This window comes from Pelmatolapia mariae, linkage group LG12 (genome assembly GCF_036321145.2).
Source record: "Pelmatolapia mariae isolate MD_Pm_ZW linkage group LG12, Pm_UMD_F_2, whole genome shotgun sequence".
NCBI lineage: Eukaryota > Metazoa > Chordata > Actinopteri > Cichliformes > Cichlidae > Pelmatolapia > Pelmatolapia mariae.
In genome coordinates this window covers 10,654,692-10,677,397 of record NC_086237.1, presented here as the reverse complement: position 1 = coordinate 10,677,397, position 22,706 = coordinate 10,654,692, and the positions used below count along the sequence as shown (strand labels likewise).

General features: G+C 40.2%; 3 protein-coding genes across 6 annotated transcripts; all 3 read left to right on the top strand.

Annotated features, from left to right (window-relative positions):
• Positions 1–2,558: 2,558 nt before the first annotated feature.
• On the top strand, positions 2,559–13,637 carry LOC134638926 (sushi domain-containing protein 1-like). Of its 2 annotated transcripts, none has more exons than XM_063489884.1 (13): positions 2,559–2,981; positions 3,113–3,256; positions 5,048–5,203; positions 5,316–5,468; positions 6,459–6,686; positions 10,026–10,190; positions 11,853–11,947; positions 12,023–12,209; positions 12,367–12,460; positions 12,569–12,824; positions 12,904–12,943; positions 13,055–13,148; positions 13,482–13,637. In XM_063489884.1, exons 1-13 carry the CDS (start codon positions 2,927–2,929, stop codon positions 13,498–13,500), a joined length of 1,686 nt encoding a protein of 561 aa, XP_063345954.1. In that variant the 5' UTR covers positions 2,559–2,926; the 3' UTR covers positions 13,501–13,637. The 2 variants fall into 2 exon arrangements, with proteins under 2 accessions (XP_063345954.1, XP_063345955.1); XM_063489885.1 differs by having other exon boundaries at positions 2,572–2,981; positions 6,507–6,686; positions 13,482–13,635.
• LOC134638927 (sushi, von Willebrand factor type A, EGF and pentraxin domain-containing protein 1-like) lies at positions 6,694–10,015 on the top strand. Of its 2 annotated transcripts, none has more exons than XM_063489886.1 (6): positions 6,694–7,869; positions 7,987–8,166; positions 8,668–8,847; positions 8,931–9,110; positions 9,274–9,453; positions 9,578–10,015. In XM_063489886.1, exons 1-6 carry the CDS (start codon positions 7,668–7,670, stop codon positions 9,817–9,819), a joined length of 1,164 nt encoding a protein of 387 aa, XP_063345956.1. In that variant the 5' UTR covers positions 6,694–7,667; the 3' UTR covers positions 9,820–10,015. The 2 variants fall into 2 exon arrangements, with proteins under 2 accessions (XP_063345956.1, XP_063345957.1); XM_063489887.2 differs by having other exon boundaries at positions 9,574–9,711.
• A 3,411-nt stretch (positions 13,638–17,048) lies between the features above and the next one.
• On the top strand, positions 17,049–21,085 carry zbtb26 (zinc finger and BTB domain containing 26). 2 transcript variants are annotated; one of them, XM_063489105.1, is made up of 2 exons: positions 17,049–17,863; positions 19,139–21,085. In XM_063489105.1, the coding sequence occupies exon 2, from the start codon at positions 19,162–19,164 to the stop codon at positions 20,479–20,481; it is 1,320 nt and encodes a 439-aa protein (XP_063345175.1). In that variant the 5' UTR covers positions 17,049–17,863; positions 19,139–19,161; the 3' UTR covers positions 20,482–21,085. The 2 variants fall into 2 exon arrangements, with proteins under 2 accessions (XP_063345175.1, XP_063345176.1); XM_063489106.1 differs by lacking the exon at positions 17,049–17,863 and adding an exon at positions 18,785–18,975.
• Positions 21,086–22,706: the final 1,621 nt, after the last annotated feature.

The following is a 22,706-nucleotide window of genomic DNA, read 5'->3' as shown; positions in this document are numbered from 1 at the left end:
AGTGCCACCTGAGTGTTATTTTTATTTGGAAGGAATATGTGAAACACATTTGTCAGAACTCAAAGATACAAACTGTGTGTTTCTTTTTCCTCACATGCACTGTGTCCATGAACTTCTCTGGCTATTACACTAAGTTTTTGTGTTTGATAATGCAGGAGCCAGTGCATTCTGATCTGCTGTTTTTATTCAGCAGCTACCTGAAAGCACAAGGTATGCATGATGTCCAGTTGTGCTACTCTCACACCAGAACGGAGCTAGTGAGTGGTTATTTTCTGCTCTTGATGTGATTTATAGTGAGAGCTGGACTGATACAAACTTAAACGATCTCTAAAGAAGGACAAATTCAGACAGACTTGATTCTTTGAGACTGTCTGGAGCTCACCTTTGGGATTATTTTAAAGGTACAGTGTGTAAAATCTCACCACTAGAGGTCAGTAAATTGCAGTCAACTGGATTATATTTTGTTACCCCTTTCAATTCAAGTGCATAATCGTAGCTACAGTAGCTGCTGTAGAACAATCAGCTCTGGCCACTGTTTATCTGTAGTGAGTCTAGGCTGTCAATCCCCTGTTTATTTCAGCTGTCAATATGTATCCACGTCTATTTGCTTTGGAAGAGGCTGAAGACCTTTGTGAAAGGAGTCCAAAAAGAGTTGACGAGACAGCAATGCTAAATTCTGTCCTATGGCAGTATTTCTGAGGTGAGTTCTTGAGGATATCTTTAACTTTTCTGTCAGAAAGCACTGCTTTGAGCCTCTGTTAGGGTCTGCTCTCTCATACAATGTGAGAATGTAATCAAACTGTTTATCAGAGGAAAACTGTGTTTTTAGGGCACTTGCCCTAACATTAGTTGGTTAGCTTATAATGTTAGTTTTTAACCAGCTGTTGTTGTTTAGCCAGCTTGTTATCAGCTGTCTGGAGACTTGAGAGTTTCAAGTCTAATCTGCCGATGATAAGGAATTACCAATATCAGGAATAAATTAGCATGTTTATGCATGTTTTCATGTGTAAGAGGCCTGTCTTCAGTTCAGGGGTCGAACACATGCTTGTCACACGATGAGTTTGAGGTTGAGACAAGCTTGAACTTTTAGTCTGCTTCTTTACATGGTTTATTGTTCGTTTGTGCATGTTTTATTGAGGAAGCTCAGTTTTAAAAGGAACTATTTGGATGTTTACATCATTTGAAACTTTGCTAAATAATCTTTTTCCCTCAGACTTGACGGAACTTATGGAAAAGAAATGAAAAACACTTGTTCATGTTTTACATGTATTGTATGTCCCATAGACTTACATAAATATAATAGTGTTATTTATTCATAACAGTTGGCCATTTATTTTATGCAATATAATTCTAAGGACCAAGTACAAAGAAGTATACATTCAGTATTATTTTGAGTAGTAAAAATGTGAAATGTCTTGATGCATGCTCAATCATCCAGGTAAGCAAATCCCAAAAAGTTTCCTATTTACACTTACCAGCCAGTGGACACTCTTTCAATGATGAGGATGTACACATCCTGAATGGGGAGGAAAGCTGGTTTGAGCGCGGAGTCAAGGAGGCCATTTACGTGAAAAGGGAAAGACCATCTCTGAATCGAGGAGGGGGCCTAAAGGTACATATTTTACCATCTTACAATGCTGTGATTAAAGCCATTCCCCAACTCTCTGTGAATGGTACTTCTGGCCACTGATCAATGGTTGTTGATCATTAGTCATGAGAATTTGCATATTAATGATAAAGGAACTAACCTCACAGCCCATTGTTCATTCAGTGGGCTGGTTTCAGTCACTGTAGAAATCTACTGTTTATAAGTTTGGGGAAACCTACAGTCAGCTGAGACTGAAGAAGTCACTTGGATGAGTGATGAAACGTTTCTCCCACTGAAAACGCTACGTCCAGATGAACAGAATCAACCTTTTGGGAAAAATGTGAAATGTTTGAGGAGAAAATTATATAAACTGTGTATTTAAACAATCATGTACTATTGGATTGTAAGTCTATTCAGTTTTTTTATTCATTTATTTTTTATTTTCTCTCTTTTCCACGTGATGTTACTCATTTGTTCAAAGGGTTCACTTCCTTGATGTTTGACTAAACTAATGCTTTTGTGATTACCCAGACCTGATGTGTGCTCACACAAACACACAATTTTCACTTTGATCTTTAGTTTGGACAAAAATGTCTAAAACTGGCCCGTGAATATATAAACACACACACACACACACATACAGAGCCACAGCTGTGAAGAGTTTAGCTTACTAATTTGAGTGACAGAAAACCCCAGTTAGGACCCTGCTGGGCAGAGAGATAGGAGCTCATCAGACTTATCTCCCCCTCCCACATCACCCACTGCAGACCCCTAGTTTCAACATAAATACATAAACTTAAAACACCACTTATAAATTTATGGAGTCTAATCTAAGTGAGCCGTCACTTAGCATCGGGTAAACTGCACTTAACCTTCATGAATCCATAAGAGCTGTGTCAGTGGTTAACACCAAACTAGTGTAATGAGGAGTTTAATATGCACGAAACTAACTGTTACAAAGTGACACCATGTTTTTTAAGAGGAAATTCAGCAGGTTTATGGGGCCAAATATAGCCGTTATCAGCTCCCACAGCTGAGTGGGCAGTCCCCTGTGAGTAGTGAACGTATCATCTGCAGATGCGAGTAGTAACTGAACATGCCAGACGATGACAGCTGAAACCACAAAACTGCTAGAGGACCATTGAGAAAAGGAGTTTCTTTCCCAGGGTGACCTCAGCTCACCCACTCACAGTTCTGGTTATCAAATGTGCTCAGCTTAATAATGGTGCACAAGAAGGAAGTACATAAATAAAATTAAAAAAAAAAAGAAAGAAGAAAAAACGAAGATGAGGACGAAGAGGTTTTGTGTTGGGTGAAGTCCACGGGGAGACTGGAAGGATGGCTGAAGGAACCAAAACCATGATTGTGTTTTTTCTGCTCTTCGTTTTTTCAGGTGAGAATCCTAGTAATGTTTTTCTCCCAGCAATTCAGATTTTATAATTACAACGTATGATTTATATGACATAATGAACAACTTTAAGTATCAACATGATAATTGGAGAAGAGTCCTCTCTAAACTCTCAGGTAAGCCAGCAGAGGGTCAGAGTCTGTTGGATGTGTGCTCAACATGCCATGCTAATGCCACCTGTGACGACAAGTCAGATGGCTCGGGCAAAGTTTGTAACTGCAAGTACGGCTTTGTTGGAAATGGAAGAACCTTCTGTCAAGGTAGGAAAAAAATATATTCTGTAGTGCTGCTCCAGTTAATATATTAAAAATTAATCAAGTAACTTTATGTAATGTAAAAGAGGCTGCTCATAGGGATAAACCCACAGCGAATCAGCATCCACTTGTACAGTTTTCCAAGACTCCAAACAGCTCTTTAATGACTTTATGCTAACTATTTTGGTTTCATCAAATTTATCATTTTTTACCACCAACATCAGGATCATTTCTAACAACAGCAGTGATCTGTTAGCACTCTGCTGCTGCACAGCAATCAAACAGTATGTAACCAAGCAGCCCACAGACCATAGACTAAAACATGACACGTACCTGTTGTACAGTTTTGACATGAGCGTCTCCACTGTCAGCATCTTGGCAGTAAAATAACTGATGTGAGGAGAAGAGGCGGTCTGATTGACAAAGTGTTAGCCAAAGTTTTATATCACAGGCAATCATTTTAAAACAGAGTATGACCACAATTAACAAAGTAGATGTCATTTTTAATTCCATATGACCCCAAACAAGTATTTACAGAGTTTAACGTGTTTATAGAGGTCACATCAGAAAGACTTCAATAGGTCTGGAAGTTACATGAGTTAAGGCAAAGTTTCATTGGCTTTATTTTCCTAGCCTGAAGCTATATCCATGTTTTATACTGGCTATGCCACAGGCAAGGTTAATAAGCTGGTGAGCATGATGGAGTATTTAGCAGCTCACAAGCTACAAATATAGCTCCAAATGATGCTCATGTTGCTTTACTCAGTATGTTAACAACCCCTTGCCGCCTGACACTTGAAGGTATATCTTATTATAGTTTCTATCCAAGAGGCCAAAACTAGACAGAGTCTAATCCATACTCACAGCTTTATGAGGTTGTACCTGTATGGGCTATTCTTGGGTAATGGTGATTTGAGCTAAATGCTAATCTGAACTGGCTAATACTCGCAGTGATCCTAATTTAGCACATTAGCATCGTATTACATTTGATTATTAGCAAAAAAACACAAAATGCTGCTAATGCTGAGGGGTATGGAAGTGGTTTAGCAAGTTTAATAAAGGTGTGAAGTAAGTAAGAAGTATAAAAAAATTATTACAGAGTTGTATTAATACATACTACTAAAAGGAACGAGTATTAGGGCCAGATTAAAAAATATATATTTAAAAAAAAAAATAGGTTAAAGTCCAAATACTATTTTGAGAAAAAAGTCGAAATGTGGAGTCATATGAGCTTGGAAGAGTTGGCCGGATTTTGTAAAAAAAAAATAAATAAACTGGCTGGCAGTGGACAGATACAAGGAAACTGATGGTTACACCCTCGTGCAATAAAGAGGATTTATGTTGTATCAGACAACCTGATCTTCTGATACAGCCTGCATCCTCTTTGTTCCACAGAGGTGTAACCACTGATATCCTCACATCTGTCCATTGCAGCTATTTCACTTTGCACAGATGCAGTAAGATTCCAAGATTGTTTTTCCTTCTGAACAGATGTAGTTTTCTGCACCATCTCTTAAAAACCCTCGACAGAAGTATCTTGTAGAGGGTCCATACTAATTTCATTAGTGAGATTTGAAACAACAACTTATTTATTAAAATACTTTTTTAAAAAAATTTCTTGAAAAGTATTTTTAGTTTATTTCAACCATAATACTCTATCATGCGGTTACTTATCTCACATTATTTGGGTTTATGAAAATGTCTATAAACTCTAATGGTAATTATTCCCATAGACCTTTTCCACACCTTTGACTTGCAGAAAAAAATTCTTATTGATCGTTTTCTTTGTTTCTCCAGACAAAGATGAGTGTCAGATAGGATCCAGTAAGATCTGTGGCCAGCACACCACTTGTCACAACACTTTTGGCAGCTACTACTGTACTTGTCTGGCCGGCTACAGCCCTTCTAACAACATGGCTGTTTTCATCCCAAATGATGGCACCCACTGCCAGGGTGAGTTTGCGCTGTACCCGGGGTTTTTTAAGCAACACCTATGATATTAGAAATACATTATTAAATGAGCAAATTTAAGCCACATGTTCATCATCTCTCTTTGGCTGTGCAGATATTGATGAGTGCGGGATCACAGGGCAGTGTGGAGAGGGAGCTCAATGCAGGAATCTTGAGGGCAGCTTTGACTGCAGCTGCCAGGTTGGATACAAAATCCACAATGGAGTAGAACCCTTTAACCCACTGAGAGACAAAGCTTGCTGCAAAGGTGCGCTCATATTTATTTATATGACATTTTGTCACTCTTCTAGAATTCTGGTGTAATGTTAAAAATATATGGTTCTCGGTTTGGCTCTGCCACACTACTATCTGGTTAATATTATAATGAAGGCCAATGTGAAGGTTCTCAGTCATCCAGGTCATGGTAATCTAAGGTGCTTGGAAAGAAAAGTCTCTGGACTTCTTTAAGTTTCTTGAAGACATTTCACATCCAAGAAGCTTCTTCAGTTCTAAGAGCAATTGGTGGAGACTTCCACATTTTTAAGCCCTTTTTGGAGTGTCCCAAAGAGGGCCCAGGACCCCTAATCACACAAGCCAATGGGTGTGGGTCACAATCAGCCAAGGTTTCCGGTGAACCCATTGTGAAACCTAACCCCACCCTATCATGTGATTTATTGAAAACAAATGACCCAGGATGTGAGTGGGCGTTAAGGCGTCTGAGAAGGGATCTCAAAACTGGATTATAGATGGCAGACAGTTGGTGTTGTAAGCCCCGCCCTCTGTTCAAAGATGGTTGTTCACAGTGGACATAGATGGCTTCTTTCACTCCTCTTTCAAACCATCTGTCTTCTCTGTCCAAAATGTGAACACTGACATCCTCGAAAGAGTGACCTTTGACCTTTAGATGCAAACGTACAACTGAGTCTTGACCTGTCGAGGTTGCTCTATGTTGTGCCATGCGTTTATGAAGTGGCTGGCCCAAGGTGTTTGGAAATGTTGTAGGTGTTGTGACGTAAGATGGAGACCAATTGCTCTTAGAACTGAAGAAGCCTCTCAGGTGAGAGATGAAACATCTTCAAGAAACTTAAAGAAGTCCAGACGCTTTTCTTACCAAGCTCCTTAGACAATGACAGCCAATCTTGAATTAAATCCATGCAACCAGTCGCTGTAAAGAAAAGCTGTAAAGTTGTAAACTTAAGTTTACAACTTAAGTTTACAACTTAAGTTTACAACTAAACCTAAGTTGTAAACAACTTAGGTTTACAACTTTGTAAACCTAAGTTGTGTATAATTCTGTCCTGCTCAGTTGTTAACTGTGGCCCGCCTGCACTACTGGAGGACACGTTCCTACTGTCAGTCACAGGAACTACGTACAGCAGCGTGGCCACATTCATCTGCGATGAAGGCTTTGTGTGGAGGAGGGGAGACAACAGCTCTGTGTGTGGTGCTGAGGGGCTGTGGAGCAAACCTAACATGGTCTGTGAAGGTAATGAAACTCTTTGGTGCTTGTAGCTGTTGTGATGTTCAGCTCTGCTTAACATTATGTGTTTTAAAATGCATTCACTGATATTTTCATGCTAACACTGGAGACAACACTGTGAATCTCAAGGGGATTATCTGCCAAATTTTACTTATTCAGAGGATTTCAGGATCATTAAGCTCATTACTCTTTTGTTTGGGTCATACTGATGAGGTACCCGTTTAAAAATTAATCATTAAAGGTCCTTATAGTACATTTGTGTGTTTAAAAATATGTTAACCCTCTCAAAATTAACAATGGCTTTTAACAGATGTGAAGAAACAAGTGCTATAACTTTATTTCCACAGCATCTATGAAATGTGCGAGATATGAACTGAAGCTGAACGAGAGCCGCACGTGATACCAATCGGTACCACAAGATGGTGCCGCATTTGAATGTAACCTTTATTTTCCAGGCTAGTCATTCAAGGGACACACAAGCAAAGCCTGATGAGGAAATAGAGAGATTAGAAACAGCAACACATATCAGAAAATATATGAACACATCCACTGGTGAAATGCTGCCCCCTGGTGCTGAAAGTTTTGTTAAATTCCATAAACAGAAATGACTAAAACGTCATGTGTCACATTTTTGTGCTTGTATTGACATGAAACTCACATACTGCAGTATTTGTTATCATCAGTTCAGTCACACCAGCAAGAAGATAAGAGACGGAATGGAGAGTGTATTAATGCTGATTTTCTTCCTAATATGCTTATAAACCTAAAAAATGTTTAGTTTTTTTGCTGAAACAAGTTACTCTAATACTTGTTCTGAGTATTAATGCATTATTTTTACTAATGTAAAAACTTGCCTAATAATAATAATAATAACGTATTTGCATGTTTTTCCAACATCCAGAGAGTTTTAGCCAGTGACAGGATTGATCATGAAATGGATCAGGTTGAGTTGTTGGAGATTTTCAGGTGAAAACATTTTCACGCAGCATGTCACTACTTTGGCTCCCAGAGGTTGACTGTGGTTCTCCACCTGCCGTCCCTCACTCACGTTTGCTGTGGAATAAAAGCACAAGGATGGGCACTGAGGTGGTTTATCAGTGTAACTCTGGATATCATAATGTTGGAAAGGGAAATGTCTCTATCTGCACTGCAGCTGGACAGTGGGCGGGTCCATCTGTGCTCTGCCGAGGTACTGTCACTGTACTTTCATGCTGATGAGGGCTATTTCTAATCGAAAATGACTGACTGACTGAATTAATCTGAATCCTTTGTGTTACATTGTTGTGGTGATTGTCGTTCCTTGTAGAGATCTTGTGTGGAAATCCTCCTGTAATTGAATTCACTGGGCAGGTGTGGAGTTATAACTCCACCCCTGGCAGCACTGTGCTCTATTTCTGTAAAGACGGCTTTTATAACAAAGGAGGAAATAATGTATCCACCTGTCAGGAAAATGGTCAGTGGACATCCCCAACTTTGTCATGCCAAGGTAATCAAACAATGGATTGTTTTTTAATGAAAAAAGCAGCATTAAATTATTCAATTCAATTCAATTTTATATAGCACCGAAAAAACAACTGTCACCTCAAGGCCACTTTATATCAACCACTTGGCGACAGTGGGGGAAAAAAACCTCTTTCAACAGAAAGAAACCTCTGATGGAACCAGGCTAAGAGGAGGAAGACAGGACAACATCATAAGGACTTTTGAAAAACAAATAAATAAATAAAGGTTTAATGTAGAGATTTAATGAGATAATTCAAGATTAAAGAGATTTTTAAAAGGTGGCACTCAGTAATATTGCCAATTTTAAAAAGTCACTTGATTTTAAGACCCGGTCGGTCCCGTTTGATTATACCTGTTTCTCTTGCTATGACAAACTAAACTATATTGTTCAATATCTTATTGCGAAGTAAATTTAAATGTCTTGTGCTTTCAGTTGTTTTTATAATCCTGCATAACTCCCTTTGTGTATCATTTCCCGTCGTAGAGATATTATGTGGGGATCCTCCAAATCTGCCTCACACTGGACAAGTGTGGAAAGGTAGCTCCACCCCAGGAAACACTGTAATTTACTACTGTAAAAAAGGATTTTATCACAGTGACGGAAACAATGTTTCAGTGTGCACAATTAATGGTTACTGGACAAAACCAGATATCTCATGCAAAGGTAACATCTTTCTTCTGGCGCTCTCGAGACACAAATAACTGTTTATTTTCTTCTGTTAAATGATAGATTTTTTTCATCTGTAGAAGTTGACTGTGGCAAGCCCCCACTCATCCCTAATTCAGTCATGCACTGGGATAAAATTTCCACTGTGGGCTCAAAGGTTATTTATCAGTGTAAACCTGGATATCTCAATGCTGGAACAGGGAATGTATCTGTTTGTAGTGCCAGTGGAAAATGGGATGGAGCACCTATCGTTTGTCAAGGTGACAATTAACTATAAACTTGTGTGTTAATTACTGTAAAGTCATTTTAAACCACTGTGCAGTTTAACCATACACAATTCAAAACTTAAATTTGTGGAAGCATTGCTGACAACATACATCTAGCTATTATGACTCACAATGACCAGCTTTCTTTTTGTTGTAGAAATCAACTGTTGGGAGCCTGTTTTAAAACCCAACGCTAAAATGTTATGGGATGGCACATCACGCATTGGTAGTGTGGTTTATTACCAGTGTACAGAGGGATATTACACCAGGAGCCTGAGAAACTACTCAGTATGTGGAGAAAACGGACTATGGGAGGATATTGAGCTGTGGTGTGAAGGTGCAGATTATTACGTAATGCATGTTCAGGGGCATGTTTAATGGAGGATTGGACAGTGTGTCTGTCTTGTTGCATTTCTTTATAGCCCACAGTCTGTGCTCATTCATGTCTGTGTGTCAGACAGAAATAAGCTGTGGTCCCCCAGTAGCCCTCCCCCACGCTAACCTCCTGTGGGGCCACAACAGCACACCGGGCAGCACTGTGCTGTATGAGTGTATGGAAGGATTTTACCAGGAGAGTGGGAATAATATGTCAACATGTTCACTATCAGGAGAGTGGGGGGAAGTATCTATAAAGTGCAAAGGTAGAGTAACGATCTCTCTGTATCTGTTCAGCAGTGGGAGCATCATTATTTCTGATTATTAGCATGCTGTTTATGTGTTTGCATGCTGCTTATTAATTTGTTTGTCCCTGCATGCTCTGTGGGTCTGCGTCATATACATGTAAATAATGTTGGATCTTAATATTTTTCTTTATTTCTAGGATTTTTGTTTCCTTTAGGTGCATGCTGAAAAAACAATGAATAGCACTATTTCTGAGTCATTAAACAATTCACTCTTGCTATTTTCCAGCTAAATGTGGCCCAGCTCCTTTTCTTGCCAACTCAGAGGTGGTGTGGCATAATAGAAGTGTTGTGATCCACCGCTGCGTGGCAGGATATCACAGCTGGAGGGGAAGCAACGTCTCTGTGTGCGGGAGCTCCGGGGAGTGGCAGAAAGCTACTCTGAGATGCATAGGTAAGTGTCAGCATACAGTTAAAGCCACAGTTCTCATTGTTTCATTACAGGCATCTGGAGGAGATTCCAAATGTTTAACTTGTATTTAGCAGCTTTTCAGTGCATCTTTCATTATGGCCCAAAGAGATTCTGATGCAAGTTAACAAGGCTGAAAAGCCCCCAAAAAGGAAAACCTTTCAGAATAGCCAGATCAACAACCGGTATTGGTAATACAGATTACTGGCCTTCAGAATACTCAGTATTCTTAAAAGGAAGGACTGTGCTGGCCAAAAGGCCTGAAAGACTGCAGAAGACAACTAAAGTGGCTGACTGCATAATTATCATTACATCTAGTCAACATAAGAACATTCTTGATGAGGTAGGTGAATGATTGTTAAAGTCTGCAACCAAGAAATTCCTTCATGGATGGAAATATAGTGTGTTTACAACAAGGTGCAAACCACTGGTTACACTCAAGAACAAGAAGGCCAGATTAGTCTTTGTCTGAAAAAACAAAATAGAGGCTGATCGGTTCTGGAAAAGATTCTTTTGATACAAGAAAGAGATATATTAAATTGTACCATAATGATGGCAAGAGAAAAGAAGGGAAAAGAAGGAAAGGAACTGCTGATGTTCCAAAGCACAGCACACCATCTGTTAAACACAACAGAGCGAATGCTTTAGCATGGGATGGCTGCCAGTGGGATCAGGTCTTCAGTGTATGATTGATGACATGACTGTTGATAAAAGTAGCAGGATGAATTCTAAAGTGTACAAGGTGCTACTCTGTACTCAGATTCAGCCACATGCTGCACAACAGACTGGATCGTGCTTCACAGTACACGTGGATAATGACCTAAAGCGTAGCTTTATGTTGCAAAGAAATGGGATATTCTTCAGTGGCCAAGTAAATCAGCTGATCTCAGTCCAATGGAGCATGGTTTTTATTAACTGAAGACAGAACTGATGGAAGAGTGCAGTATAATTGTCATAAGCTTTGTGGATTGTTGTTATTTACAGACTCAAAGGCAGGAGACAGGAGGCAGAGAGAAAACTCAGTGTAAGCTTTGATGTTGATTTCCCAGGTGATAAACAAAGTTCAGAGTCCACAGAGCAGTTTACAGAAAACTAGGAATCCATAGATCAGGAAATACTAAGAATTCCAAACACAAGCACACTCAGCACTAGATGATCCACAGCTAGAGGGATGACTTGACAAAGGACAAGGAGAAGCTGAAACAATAAATACAAGAGTTGATGGGGGAAAGGAAACACAGCTGAAAATAATAATGGAAGATGAGAAAAGGGAAGTAAAATAAAACAGGAAGTAATTACTCAGAAACAAAAGACTAACATAATACGACACAATAGAAAGAATAAGAAAATAAGAGACCGTGCCAAATAACCCTAAAGCAGAATATTAATGAAATAATCATTAACCAAAACAAATAATTGAGGCTCGGGATACTAAGAAATGTGATCATCAACCACAATCAAACTAAGAACTAAATGGAACATTACATAATAAACAAGAATTACGTCCACAAATTAAACACTGGTTCTGAAACCCAGGACCATAACGATAATAATACAGTACAACAACTGTCCATGACCAGCCTGTAGTGGGTAAATACTGTGATTGACATGTTCATTATATCCCACAAAATGCTTTTTTTTTTTCAGAAATCAAACCACCTATCAATCACCTGCTTATTTTTAATGAAAGCTGCCTGCAGTGGAAAGCGGAAAAGTACGAGGAGGACACAGAGGTTTACAAGGTGAGATAAAACATCACCTACCTTCTTTAGCAACCAGGACTTTTCTCCATCACACATTTGGTTTAAACTTTCTAGGTGACTTACACTGGATCCAGGGACTACCAGAGATCCTTTTATGACAAAAGGAAGAGATTTCTGAGCTCCAAAGCAGACCAGCTGAAGCTCTGCCTTGGCTTGCTTCCAGTCACAAACTATAGCATCACCGTCACTGCAACATCTGCCAGGTTCACAGCCTCTGTCACCACAAACACCAGTCTACCAGGTAGCAATTTAACCTCAACTCTGCTGTAGTCTGATCAAATTATTTCCAATCAATGTACCAAATATATTTCATAAATAAATAAAAGTATTGTGCATTTTATTCCCTTTGTTCCCTTTATACTAAGCAAAATACTTTATATTATGATCTTAATCAATAGTACCTCCAGGACCAGTTGTCTACTACAGGGAATTTGACACTCCTCTACCAACGTTGAGTCTACGCAGATCACCCAACACACTGGACTTAATAAGGTATCAGCATGGCAAGGGGAAAGATATCTGATATCTCTGAATCCTTTCCAAACAAAATCATGAAATGTTGCATGTTAGAGTTAATTTTTTTTGTCTTTTTTCTCCCAGTTTGTACCAAGTGTTTGTGCTTCCTGTAGAGGGGATTATAATGTTTAATTGTTCCTCTCCTGCAATCGCGCCGCCTTTGAGCACACTTAAGTCACCAGCAGAGTACATCACTGCTCAGTTTGAAGTCCATCGTGTTGGAACAGAGATGAATCTTACTATAGGAGATGGGCTGCTCTATGGTGGCTTTTATAATGCACCACTGGAGAGTGGCAAGAACTATTATATCATTTTACGGGCTGTCAGTCAGTGGAAATCGGTGAGTGCAGCTATTCTATGGTTAAAAAGTAATGACTGAATATGTTCGACGGACTTTAGCTGCATGTCTTCTCTCCTAGGCCTTAAAAAGTTCCTGTGTCCTGTGGGCTAAAGTAACAGGTAATGCACTGTGAAGCAGTCAGCAAGATCATTTTATCCACCATTATGACACTCTCAATTTACCCCAGTTTCCAAAGTGTCACTTACTCACAGAGACTTTCTTCATTCCAGCTACATCGTACGCTCTGAGGGTTTCATCGCTGTCTGCTGTAGCTACTATAGGGCTGGTTGCCGTGGTTATTTGGGGAGGCTACAGTATAACCTGGTATGGAAGATGGCACACACTTCATTACATTTCATTTTCACACTATTAACATAATTTTATGTCTAAGTAGACACACTGATCCATCAGTATATTAGTATAATGATCTATAGTTATTACAGTGCTTTTAGATTTTCAGTTATCATACATATTATCGCCTGATGTTTATCTTTCAGTATTAGTTACGTTTTATTAAACTACAAAAGACAGCAATTATAATTAAAGTCTGAAAACTAAATAGTAATGTTGTCAGCAGTGTCCACTTCATGCTTACAGCAAGTTCAGTTAAACACCGCATCGGACTTGAGCGTAACGTCCCTCTGTCCTTGTTTCCAGGTGTTTCAAGAAGACATGATGCTCCTGAGTGCTGACGTGCTCTAATACTGTCCTGAGTTTCTAGCAGTACATTTTGTAAATAGTTATTATTTTATATTAAATATTATCACCATATTAAACTTATTAAAATCATTTTTTGACACAGACTCACATTGTGATTATTGGGTGTGAAGAGGTCCTCTCTTCTGTTCCAGGATCTCAGGGTCAGTTTATGATACTAAAGGCCTTTAAGAAGCAAGTCTTTCCTGTCTGTAGAGCACATTAAAATGTGTCAGAGCACTCATCAGGACACAGAAAGTGTGTGAGCAGAATGTCTCTCTCAACTTCTGGAAGACTATGTCCTGGTCAGTGGTGTGATGAAGAAGAGACTTGGCTTCCACACGTTGACCTGTTGTTTGCTGGTCATCAGTGAAACCAAACATCCTTGGTGATGTGGGCCCTCCTTTTAGTTCTACTCTGTTCTGTGATGAAGTGGTGGTTTTGGATTGACGTTGCACAGTTTTGACATGCCACTCAAGAAAACCTTTGTTGCTCTGAATGTCATAGTAATGCTCCTAGAGAAAGAAAAAAAGAAAGTGCAGACAATGTAAAGTATATACAGTGGCTTGGAAAAGTATTCGGCCCCGTTGAACTTTTCCACATTTTGTCACATTACAGCCACAAACATGAATCAATTTTATTGGAATTCCACGTGAAAGACCAATACAAAGTGGTGTACACGTGAGAAGTGGAACGAAAATCATACATGATTCCAAACATTTTTTACAAATAAATAACTGCAAAGTGGGGTGTGTGTAATTATTCAGCCCCCTGAGTCAATACTTTGTAGAACCACCTTTTGCTGCAATTACAGCTGCCAGTCTTTTAGGGTATGTCTCTACCAGCTTTGCACATCTACAGAATGAAATTCTTGCCCATTCTTCTTTGCAAAACAGCTCCAGCTCAGTCAGATTAGATGGACAGCGTTTGTGAACAGCAGTTTTCAGATCTTGCCACAGATTCTCGATTGGATTTAGATCTGGACTTTGACTGGGCCATTCTAACACATGGATATGTTTTGTTTTAAACCATTCCATTGTTGCCCTGGCTTTATGTTTAGGGTCGTTGTCCTGCTGGAAGGTGAACCTCCGCCCCAGTCTCAAGTCTTTTGCAGACTCCAAGAGGTTTTCTTCCAAGATTGCCCTGTATTTGGCTCCATCCATCTTCCCATCAACTCTGACCAGCTTCCCTGTCCCTGCTGAAGAGAAGCACCCCCAGAGCATGATGCTGCCACCACCATATTTGACAGTGGGGATGGTGTGTTCAGAGTGATGTGCAGTGTTAGTTTCCGCCACACATAGCGTTTTGCATTTTGGCCAAAAAGTTCCATTTTGGTCTCATCTGACCAGAGCACCTTCTTCCACATGTTTGCTGTGTCCCCCACATGGCTTGTGGCAAACTGCAAACGGGACTTCTTATGGTTTTCTGTTAACAATGGCTTTCTTCTTGCCACTCTTCCATAAAGGCCAACTTTGTGCAGTGCACGACTAATAGTTGTCCTATGGACAGATTCCCCCACCTGAGCTGTAGATCTCTGCAGCTCGTCCAGAGTCACCATGGGCCTCTTGGCTGCATTTCTGATCAGCGCTCTCCTTATTCGGCCTGTGAGTTTAGGTGGACGGCCTTGTCTTGGTAGGTTTACAGTTGTGCCATACTCCTTCCATTTCTGAATGATCGCTTGAACAGTGCTCCGTGGGATGTTCAAGGCTTGGGAAATCTTTTTGTAGCCTAAGCCTGCTTTAAATTTCTCAATAACTTTATCCCTGACCTGTCTGGTGTCTAAATCCAATTGAGAATCTGTGGCAAGATCTGAAAACTGCTGTTCACAAACGCTGTCCATCTAATCTGACTGAGCTGGAGCTGTTTTGCAAAGAAGAATGGGCAAGAATTTCAGTCTCTAGATGTGCAAAGCTGGTAGAGACATACCCTAAAAGACTGGCAGCTGTAATTGCAGCAAAAGGTGGTTCTACAAAGTATTGACTCAGGGGGTTGAATAATTACGCACACCCCACTTAGCAGTTATTTATTTGTAAAAAAAAATGTTTGGAATCATGTATGATTTTCGTTCCACTTCTCACGTGTACACCACTTTGTATTGGTCTTTCACGTGGAATTCCAATAAAATTGATTCATGTTTGTGGCTGTAATGTGACAAAATGTGGAAAAGTTCAAGGGGGCCGAATACTTTTGCAAGCCACTGTATAGATATATATATATATATGCCCCTCACACTTAGAAAATCAGAAGAACCAAAATCTATCAAGTCTTATCTCACACTACAGTTGCAGTGCAAACTCACATATCCCTTTTTGGAGTAAAGATCCTTCAAAGATGGGAAGAGTGACACGATTCCAAGTGCATGCAACTCCTTTGTCGCTTTAGTTAGAGTTCTCCTGCAAAAGCAGAAGTGTTGTTTGTGATGAGATTCTTGCCAGTTTGAAAAATGAATGGAATAAACATCATGCCTCTTACCCTTCCTTTTCATGCATGTGAGCTACAATGATCTTCACCATTAATCCCCTGGTGGAATCTTTCAAACTACCAGTTTATTCATACTCATGGATGACAGTCACCCCTGGTGGTTTGGAAGTTGGAATCTGCTCCACTGTCTAAATACATTTGATACAAACCACAAAACAACTGACAAAAAAGGAGACAATTTTAACCCAAACAACTATTTATTTTCCTTTAATCTGTTTTATCTTCGTGTTTAAGCTTTTTCAAGTAATGGCCACTAAAGGGCCAAGTGTGAGCCTATTAAGTAATGTATCAGAATCAGAATACTTTATTCATCCCTAGGGGAAATTATTTTGGTTACAGTGCTCCAGTTCAAACAGTAACAAAGACAGACAATACACAAAGTAAGGAATAGCACAATACATACAATATATACATGCATATATATATATATACATATAAGTTACTTATTGATAAATAGCTGAATAAGAAAGAGCATGTGCAAAAAGGGTGTAGCTATTGCAGTAAGTGTAAGTGCAATATGTATGTATCTACATTTCTTGCATGTATGCTGTCCAATAGAGGCTGAACCCTTTGACATCCAGCATCGCTTGTGTCACTGCTCTGAATGCTGGTGGTTGACACAGACAATGTATCTGTTAGACTTGGAGAGGAGGGCTCTTCCAGATGTTGCTGCAGGACAGTCAAATCTGAGGATCACAAATAAAAATATTAGAATATAAGGCATATACAATCAAAAATCAACCAAAACAAAACTACCATTTATGAAACTTTTTGTCTAAAAAGTTTACTTTTTGGACTAAAATGACAACAGCACACCATTATGAATGATCCCATAGTCCATTTCTATCTCAAAAATCCTATTCATCATCCTAGTCCATATTTTTTTGTGCATGTCATTATTGATCACTAAAGAGTTATGACGTATCATAATTTTATGATATTCATAAAAATTATGACTGTCATAGATACATATTACTTCCCAAGTCATAAATCATTTGACAGGGGTCCATAAATCACTGGTTTGACATAGTGGTCTTTGTGTGTGTATAGGATCACAAGTCAAATCTGTTAAAATTCTTCCATAGATTTCAATTCAAGATTCAACTACCAGCTCGCTTTAGTCTAGACTTGCAAAAGGAGTGTATAACCTTTCAGATCACCTTCCCACCTTGAGCTTATTCTATGGCTGTGAGCACTTGAAATCATTCACCTGCAAACCACTAAATTATGATAATAATCGATTATCTGTCAGAGACCTAAAAAAATGCTGCCACAAGAAATACTGAAATATTACGTTATTTTACAAAGGTTACACTTGAGACCTTCAGCAGAGACTGAACCTGATGACAGATCTGATGGGAGCCTGGAAGCTAACAAACACACACCGCAAACCAGAATACATGCAAGCCAGTAACACTGCACTGTGAAACCCCACACAGCAGAGATGAAGCCCAATATGGTTATTCCAGCCAGAGTCTCATTCAATCACCCCACACCCGACTTCTCGCCTGCCCTCATTTAATAAAACACATTCATTTACAGGAAAAACTGAAATGTTTCAATCTCGTGGATATCTAGCTCATTCTCTCCAGTGCACCTGTAAAATAACTGATATTTGAAAGCAAACGACAATTTTACGGAGAAAAAGATGGCGTATTAACGATGGGGCTGGAATACTACTCCTAAACAGTATTATGGGGCATATTTGAATGTGGAACGCGTTTCCAGAGACAAGCCGAGAGATGTGTGTACTGGGCCTTTAAAGGTGTTTTGCATCCGGAGCAGCTCCCCCATATCCCCCAGACAGGCCAACGTCTCACCTACAGCATCACAAACCAGTTTGTTTACAAGGGCTTAAGCAGGTACGCAACACTCAGTACTGCGAGGAAAAAGTGAAAGTGCCGTTTTAGAGCTCGTTATAAAGCAACAGTGAAGCATGTTATAGGACAGCCTGGGCGGCTGGCTGAACAGTAAGGAGTAGGCCGAGGGGACACATAGAGCTGTGTTATTGATGCCATTTAGCAACAGTACAGCTAACGTTAGCCATGGACGTGTTATACCAGATTAATGTATTTTTTTGGGGGGGGATTTACTCAGGTTTACTCTAAATAAAGGCCAGACTTTAACCTTGCGTTAGCTGGACGCTACGCTAATATACTCAGACAACGATAGTCAAGTTGCAGTGTTCGCTTAAAACAGACCGATAATTTCATATTGTCTTGTTTATCGGTACATTCTGGCAATATTGTATCATTAATACACCCACATTTCCTTTTAATGCGTTTCTGAGTAAGGCTGTAATGGCTATTCAACACTTTCATATTTAATTTAAATATTGCTCGTCAATGATGTTACCGCCGTAAAAAGCAGTTATAGTAGCAGCCGATTTAAATTAGCATTTTTTTGGTCTTATGTTACACTGGTCAACGCCGAATTAAAGCGTGGACAGTCATTTTCAATAGGACATTGAAAGATAACCGCTAACTAAGAAACTTTTGAAAGCGATAGCCTTGTAATTATTAAATTGACCGGTTTGTGAATCGAGTCTGGCCTCGCGCTATCCAGGCAGCACACGCAAGGTTGATTGTTGTGGTTATAATTGGTATGGCTGTAATTGACACAGGTGATGTTAACTATATAAACTATATAGTGGGCGGGTACATACACACACACGCATATATATATGCATGTGTCTGTGTATTTATTTTATTTTTTAAATTTTTTAACAAAATCTTTAAAATGTTTACATCCAGGTAAAACCACCTGCCACCTAAAGTTAAAAATTTTAATCGGTGTCCGGATAGTGCGAGACCTTAGAACAAGGGTGGGGGAACTCCAGGCCTCAAGGGCCAGCGTCCTGAAGGATTTAGATGTTTCCTTCATCCAACACAGCTGATTTAAATGGCTGAATTACCTCCTCAACATGTCTTGAAGTTCTCCAGAGGCCTGGAAATGAACTAATCATTTGATTCAGGTGTGTTGACCCAGGGTGATATCTAAAACCTGCAGGACACTGGCCCTTGAGGCTTGGAGTCCCCCACCCCTGCCTTAGAACTAGACTTGATTCGCAAAATTTATAGTAGCCTATTCCTAGGAGAGATATTCAGTCTTTGTATTTTCATGTTGGTCTACTACAGCTGCTGTGGTCCCCTGGTTCACTATGGCCCAGAACCAAGTGATTCTGCAGTTCCGCTTCTCCACATTTGGAGACTCCATGCTACAGAAGATGAACCTTCTGCGACACCAGAGGCGCTTCTGCGATGTTACTGTTCGCATCAACCAGCTGGAGGTCCCTGGTCACAAAGTGGTGTTTGCTGCTGGCTCCTCTTTCTTAAGGGACCAGTTCATCCTTCAGCAGGACTCCAGGGAGGTCCAGATCTCTATGATCCAGGAGGCAGAAGTTGGCCGACAGCTGCTGCTGTCCTGCTACACTGGCCAGCTGGAGTTTCCTGAGCTGGAGCTGGTGCATTACCTGACAGTGGCCAGCTTCCTCCAGATGGGCCACATTGTAGAGCAGTGCACTCAGGCCCTCAGCAAGTTCATCAAACCACAGGCTCCACGCCAGCTGGAGGTGGATGTAAACATGCGGAGGGAGAAGAGGGAGGAGAGTTTATCCTCCCAGGCAAGGATAGAACAAGAGCGCTCTCAGGTGCGGACTGTCCATCAGGAGGAGGAGGAAGAGGAGGAGGAGGAGGAAGAGCTAGTGGAGCAGGTGGAGCAGGATAATAACGATGATGAAAGCGAAGATGATGATGTGATTATACAGCCCAAAAGCCCTGTCCAGATCTTGACCAGGCGTCCAAGGCAAGGCATAGTGGAGAGTGACATCACTATAGTAAAGGTGGAGTCTGTGTCTGATGTTGCAGAGAACTCCATCACCGGTCACTTCTCCACCAGCCCTCCTGCAGAGCTCCACTCCCCTGAGCCCCAGCACTCGCTCATTAATTCCACCGTCGACAGCCGCAGCAGTGAGATGGCGGTTCCGCCTGGCGTGGCGGGATACCCACTTAGCCCTCCTCCTTCATCTCCACCTGCAGAGAAACACAGCGGACACCAGAGGAACTACGACAAGCCTCTCCAGTGGTACCACCAGTGCCCCAAGTGTGCCCGAGTCTTCCGCCAACTCGAGAACTACGCCAACCACCTCAAGATGCACAAGCTCTTCATGTGCCTGCTGTGCGGTAAGACCTTCACGCAAAAGGGCAACCTGCACCGGCACATGCGCGTTCACGCGGGCATCAAACCCTTCCAGTGTAAGATCTGCGGTAAGACTTTCACTCAGAAGTGCTCGTTGTTGGATCATCTAAACCTGCACAGCGGAGATAAGCCGCATCGCTGTAACTACTGTGACATGGTGTTTGCTCACAAGCCAGTTCTCCGCAAGCACCTCAAACAGATCCACGGGAAGAACAGCTTCGATAATGCAAATGAAGGCAGCCTGCACGACGGCGGGGTGGACTTTGAATTCGGACGAATATGAGATCACTTTGGGCTTACTGGCTGTGCTGTTTGAGAACACAGTAACAAAGGCGGGCACGTGAGTGAGACATTCACTGACATGGATGATGGGCTACCTAAAGGATACAAACATGAACAAAGTTTTTCTGATCGGCACATCACTGTAGCTTCATTACTGTGGACTATTTGTCTTTCTTTTGTACAATACAGTGTAGATGCCTTCATCTCATACTTGAAAATTGAAAAACACTGAAACGCATCATAATATTTGAACATCGTTAGTTTTATTAATGCATTGCCATGTCTTTGTGTCTACCCTGTCCTTTAAAAAACTGCAGAATGAACAGTATCCATTTTTATGTTTTGTACACAATCTGCTGTATGATTACTTTTTAAACTGTATGACTATGGCAATGTGGACTTAGGAGAAACTTGAAAGAGTGGAGATGCAACATTATTTTACATAAGGCAAGCTATGTCATTTTGTCTTGGTGGCCAAAGTGTCTGTTAGCCTAAGGGGTCTTCTTTTTTTAATAGAATTTATATCTGAGGTACTATTGGACCAAAGTGACATTGTATCTGTCCTGTGTTCATGAAGGTCAATGTGAGTTACGAATAAAGAAATATTCTTAACTAATGTTGCTTTTGTTTTCTTACCGTTACTCATTGCTTCATCATTCACGCACAACAGAAAATTCCCATGTTAGTGTCCAGTCTGTAGTAATAGCCAATGCCGTTCTCAGTGTGTGCTTGTTTTTACAATTTTTAATCAGCTCGAGTTGGCAGTATCTGAAAGTGGCATGGAAATTTCTGGTGAGTTGTTTCAACAAAGGGTTCTGTGTTTCCTGCACTTTCAGTATTTCCACATTTTGAAAGAAGGTGCTGTACTCTTTTAAAGAGAGGTTTCGCACCTCTTCACAAAATGAAATCAAATATTATATCTAATACTATGCTTTCAGTGTGTATCCGATGTTGAACAGCAGAGATGACAGTAAGAACCTGTTAGACCTCGTTTGCAGCCACGTTTTGCTCACTTTGGAACTGGTTTATTTACCACATGGGTCCACATGATTCGTCATAAAAACTTTATTTTGAGTTAATGGTAAAATGGTAAATGGCCTGTATTTGTATAGCGCTTTACTAGTCTCTAAGGACTCCAAAGCGCTTCACACATCCAGTCATCCACCCATTCACACACACATTCACACACTGGTGATGGCAAGCTACATTGTAACTAACACATTAACTAACACATTAATAACTAACAATTAATAATAATAACTTTACCGCACTAAAAAATGTTATCAACATCCCGCACCTAGTAAAGTGTGTTTTGTATATTTTTATATTTTCATTTATGTCATTATAATGGACCAACTGAAATTTTGCATTTAATGCTATGCAGATTGGTATATCATTATTCAGCTGATATCATACAACAAATGATCAGTAAACAAACTATATTTTTTTCTAGACTTTTAAATTTAATGTGATTTATATAGCACTAATTCACAGCAACAGCCACTTTAAGGCACTTTGCACTGTAAGGTAAAAGACCCCACAACATTTGAGAGAAGTCCCCAATCATAAGCTGACCGTTTATAAGCAAGCAATTGGCAACAGTGGGAAGGAAAACTTCTTCTCCTGACAGAACCAGGCTCGTGGATGGGCAGCCGTCCTCCACAACCTGTTGAGGGTGAGAAAAGGGAGATGTGTTTATATTAAGTTAAACTGATAACAGTTACGAGTGAAATTTATGAAAATGTGTTAAATTAACCACTGGCGACCTGTGAAGGGTGCACCCTGCCTCTCTCCCTAAGACAGCTGGGATAGGCTCCACCCCCCCCACCCCCCACCCCTGTGACCCTGACAAGGATGAGTGGAAGAGAATGGATGGATGGATAGCATTATCTTTGAAAGAATAAAATAATATACAGTTAAGACCCAAGACTAGGTAGGCTTGCAAACCTTTAGCAGGACTGATATTTTCTCCAGTGTAGTTACTTATAGTTACTGCCTTTGTATATGTGTATTTATATTACTTAGATGTTGGCCCAACATTTATTCTTCAGAAGTAGAAAAGTGGCAGGAATAAATCCTTCTGTTTTCTTGAGTCAAGGCTGGCTGTTATTGCACTCGAGGCAGCCCTATGCTGGTGCGTTGTGTTTTGACCCAATATTTGTTTTGGCTTTCTACATCAAATAACCCAGTACAATTAGTTAAATAATCTTATTTACAGGAATGTAC